This window comes from Sipha flava, unplaced genomic scaffold (assembly GCF_003268045.1).
Source record: "Sipha flava isolate LNK unplaced genomic scaffold, YSA_version1 612_pilon_pilon, whole genome shotgun sequence".
Classification (NCBI taxonomy): Eukaryota; Metazoa; Arthropoda; class Insecta; order Hemiptera; family Aphididae; genus Sipha; species Sipha flava.
Window position 1 is genome coordinate 3,155 of NW_020273592.1, and position 4,985 is coordinate 8,139.

Genomic DNA, 4,985 nt, shown 5'->3' on the forward strand with positions numbered 1-4,985 from the left:
AGAATATTTACAGAATTTTGTAGTTAGGATAATTTTTATAAGTTAAATAAATTTAATTATTTTAAAAAGAAGTCTTAATTATTCCTGACTACACTTCCACTCAAGCGTTGACAGAGAAGTTGTAACTGAATAATCAGATCGATCGGTTGGCACGTAACAAGATACTAAATCTAGACACAAAGCTGATTTGATTTTAGAACAAAAAGCTTGGGAAAGAGTTTCAGATCTAAAGACGTCCTTTGATGAAAAGTCTGCTGCATGGGTTACAACAAACATCATGAAAACAAAGAGAAAATTAGGGATGGGATTAATTTCAAAAAAAAAAAATATATAATAAAGGAGCCTCAGATACAACGTCCACATTCAAGCGACAGCAGACAAGGCGAGTAAATTGATGACGGCACTAGGCAGAAGTTAACCTAACCTAACCTTGGAGGACCTAAGGAGCCGCGAAAAAGACTTTTTCGTCAGCGTCATTCAGTCCATGCTGCTATACGGGAAACCGGTGTGGGCATCCACCCTAGAGTACTGTAAAGGCCGAGTAGACAAGCTCATGTGGATCCAGCGCCGGGCCGTACTAGTACAGTTCTCCCAATTTCGATAACAACGAGTTATCACCAAAATCGAATTTCGGGAGATCGGTTGTGCCAGCCTTAAGCAGTGGTTTCCTACAATCACGCATGCGTGATTGTCGATCACGCACTTCAGTCACGCAGCTGTCGCCACGAAGTCAACTTCTGCGTGAAACGCATTGCGGGATTGCATTTATTTTAATATATTATTTAATTAATATATAATTGTATTATATGTTTATTTGATTTTTATTATCAATATCAAGTCAAATCAAACGGCAGGTAGAACTGTAGAAGTAAGAATAATTTTCAAATATAAGCTATATAAATAACAAATAATTTTTTTTTTTGTCAATTATTACAATTTTCAATGTCTTTTTTTAATTAGTTTTGGTGAACTATGGAGTCGAGGGCATTTAATGTTATGGATGACGAAAAACTCATAGAAGTTATTCGTAACTATCCTGTCATTTATAAATTGAGTGACAAAAATTATAAGGATAATTGCATTAAAGATAATGTTTGGAAAGAAATTTCACAGTCCATTGGAAAAAACGGTATGTAATGTCATTAGAAAATTAATATAAATTATAAGTTAAAAAGATAGTAAGATAGTAATATCATATAAGAAAATATTATGATTTGTGATTCAAATTGTTTGTTCTTGAATAACGAATACGAGACAACCGTCAAGAAAATTTGATATTTATAGAATATCAATATATGACTGAATAAAATCTTATCTAAAATTAAATAATTTACTTACATTTCTAATAATACAGAATGTTTTAGTTTAATAATATCTATATGTGATAATTTATAGTGACCGAAAATAAACTTATATACATATAATGTTTGGTTTTATAACTTAGAATAATATGTTAGTTGATAATAATAAACTTAATTTTACATTATAAATAATATTACACTGAATATAATATGAAAATAGTTAAATCATATTTGGACTACTAATAATTTTTCTAAACAGTCAATACAATATATAACAACACTATCTTAATTAGTACGAGTCACGTGTTTTTGCTGCCAACTCACTGATCCTGACCTACTGTTAAAATAATCTTTAAAAGTTTCCCTAACTCGAAAAGCTTCATGAGTTGCGTTTCCTCCAACTGCACCAAATTGTATCATGTTCGTGTTCGTTTGAACGTCTGTTATGGGATCTCTGTCTGTCGAATCCATAGGACACACCATTCGTTCTTCTCGTAACAGGTTATGAATAATACATGCGGCCATTATTAAATTGTCGACTGTGTCAGGCAGAATATTAATTGGCGTGAAAAATACACGAAAGTATTGACACATTATGCCAAACGTATTTTCTGTGGTTCTTCGAGCTCGATCTAGGCGGTAATTAGAAATGGCTTTCTTTGGATTTAGTTTTGATTGGTTTCGGGGATAAGGCCTCATCATTGTCTCCGTCAATTTAAATGCTTCGTCACCGACAAATACTTGTGGCAATACTACATCAGTGTTTGGTAAACATTTTGGTTCTGGAAATTTGAATTCTCCGGTTGATATTGATTTGCCCAAATTAGATTTAGGGAAAATTTCTGCATCGCCTTCTTTACCATACGATCCTATGTCTACCACCAGAAACTTGTTATTCGCGTCAACTAAAGCCAATAACACAATTGAAAAAAATGACTTGTAATTAAAAAACAGCGATCCAGAGTTATCAGGGCAAACGATCCGTATGTGCTTCCCGTCTATGGCGCCGCAGGAATTTGGAAAATTCCACATTTCATAGAAATCGTTGGCTACTTTCGACAAACTACATTGCGTTGGTTCAGGTATTGCTATATTTTTTAAACGATGACAAATAGCAACTAATACTTCCCTTATAATAGTACTTATCCAACTGTGAGATATTCGGAATTGAAAAGCAAGGGATTTATAACTTTCACCGGTTGCTAAAAATCTGTAAAATATAAATAATACACTAAAATTATTTTCAGTAAATGATTGTAAGACAAGATGGCGCACAATAAGAGATTCATATAAAAAAAATTTAAAGAAACGAAGATTAGGTACCGGTTCAGCAGCTACAACAAAATCGAAGTACAATGACGATTCATTAAGATTTTTAGATAACATCGAAAACGAAAGAAGGTAAACAATTATATGTCGTATATTATTATGTATTATATTGTATTGAATTTTTAAACCTTAGATAAGGATTATAAAAATGTTATGAATTTTTATCTGTAAGGTTACTTGTACATTTTTTTTAAAAAATAGAAAACAATTAAAAAACGCAGTTGTAAAATCAATACATTTTATGTTTATGTGTATTTTTTATGTGTAATTATTTTCAGAACTACATCGAACATTTGAGTAGAAAAAAAAGCCTGCAATGACAACACAAACTACTCAGAAATGGCCGTAAATGATAATTTTGATTATCTACCTTTGATTAATTACCTAAATATTTATTGTCCCTTTCTTATTTTGATAAATATACCTATAGTACAATAATTTTACTTACCTTAGAGTGACGCTAAGTTTCTCTTCCGGTGATATTGGTTTCTTAATCCGATTACTTGGACGCCTTCTTATATCTTCAATAATAACATTTAGTATATAATTAAATAATTCAAATGACACTCTAAAATATGCCCTGAATCTAGTTTCATTATCAATTAGGCGCCTTTGAATTAAAGTACTGAAACAACCCTCCCTGCTCCGTTGACTAAACATTTCATCATTTTCATTACGGAAATGATTCGCAAGTAGCAATAGTTCTTCATCTGCTTCATCCTCCAAAATATTGTAAAGCATAACTACGTCCATTTTGATGTAATACTAAACATCAACTGACGAAGTGACGACACTTTTCTAAACTCCAAATCACGCAGTCGTAAACACGCATCGTAGCAAAACACTTCCATCACGCATCACGCAAGCGTAATCGCGCAAACGCGCATCGCGCACCGCGCAATCACGCACGCGTGATTGTAGGAAACCACTGCTTTAGAAAAATAAATTTCCCTTATTATAATAATAATTAAAAAGTTTTTTTTTACCTAGCCGACGTAACCAACGTAAAATTACAAAAATCCTTATATCGAAAATAAAATACAAAAATATAAAATATAAAAACCCAACTACTGCTTATTATAATGTTTCTCCTGAGATAATTCACTAACAGTTTATTTTAAATTGCTTATTATTTAACAATATTTAACAAAACAATATTTAAAAAATGATCTGGCGTGAAGTTGCTTGCGACTATTCACATCTGAATATTGGTCTATTCCCAACCCCCTTATATACTTAGGTGTTGTGAGGATCAAACGTGCCGCGCTGTGCGAAAGTTGTTTTCGATTATTATAAATATAAGATTTATTACTTTAGTGACCTTGTTAATATTACTATTCGCAAATCTCTCATATGCGTTTTTATTAATTGCAGTAATTAAAAGATGTAGTTCGATGATACCTTCGGTTTTTAATTATTCCTTTCTACGTTGCTCATCGATTTTAATTATTTATTGGTAAATGTAAGGACCTGCTTTTATGTATGTCCGAAACATCGTATTGCCCTCTAATTAACTTAATAGTTCCTTTCTATTCATACGAATGCGAATATTATATTAATAATAATCCCGATTTCTTCTATTTATGATTTACGTGGTCCCACCCATGTGGTATGAGTCGTAAGGACCTACATTTATGTATGCCCGCAACAATATATTTGTTTACCTAGTCCCAAGCCCGGATTAAGACATTTTGAGGCCCAGGGGCCAAAGTTTTAAATGAGGCCCCTGTGGCTGTACAAAAAAAAAATAATGTACATATTATTATTTACCTACCTATTATAATAGATAAATGAATATACGAGTAGAACATAAATTACATAGTTATAAATAATAAATAATGTATAATTTTGTTTATAATTATAATTTAACCATTTTTTTTCTCGCTTTTGTTTGACAAAATTCTTTAATAACTGTTCAATTAATACACGCCGTGCCGGTTCGGGCCAGTCATTGTTATCTGACTTTTGGATATGTATGGGTCTGGGCAATAGCATTTTTCCCCTCCCGGCCTTTGACTGGCTCGGGTGATATCTCGCGACAAAAACAGGTCGTTGCCGTCTGTCGTGTTGGGCTCGCTCGTGCGGTACGGACCTCTTGCCGTCGTGCGTGTTATCGCCGGGCGTATAACCTCTCTCTTGCCGTCGTGCGTATTGCCGCCGGACGTATAACGTTGCCGTCGTGCATATTACCGCCGGGTGTATTACCCCTTTTGCCGTGGTCCGTCATCCTCGTGTGCGTGGCTTGTCGTCTCCACATCGCCATTCAAGCCATCGGCAGTGTCATCGTCGTCGAGGTTGGTCGCGTCCAGTGAGCTTCCGAAGTCGTCAACATCTGTCGGTCTTGGTGGCTATCGC

General features: G+C 33.9%; 1 protein-coding gene across 1 annotated transcript; it reads right to left on the reverse strand.

The window, feature by feature from the left end:
• Positions 1-1,586: 1,586 nt before the first annotated feature.
• Positions 1,587-3,383, reverse strand: LOC112691429 (protein ANTAGONIST OF LIKE HETEROCHROMATIN PROTEIN 1-like). Its single transcript, XM_025565675.1, has 2 exons — positions 3,079-3,383; positions 1,587-2,511 (listed from the first exon to the last, which is right to left on the reverse strand). Exons 1-2 carry the CDS (start codon positions 3,381-3,383, stop codon positions 1,587-1,589), a joined length of 1,230 nt encoding a protein of 409 aa, XP_025421460.1.
• Between the last annotated feature and the right edge of the window lie 1,602 nt (positions 3,384-4,985).

Bases quoted from the DNA above. Each gene is read 5' to 3' on its own strand.
- LOC112691429 (XM_025565675.1), bottom strand. From the start codon at position 3,383: ATGGACGTAGTTATGCTTTACAATATTTTGGAGGATGAAGCAGATGAA. The intron at 2,512-3,078 runs GTAAGTAAAATT...TATATTTTACAG, and splicing joins AAACTTAGCGTCACTCTAAG to ATTTTTAGCAACCGGTGAAA.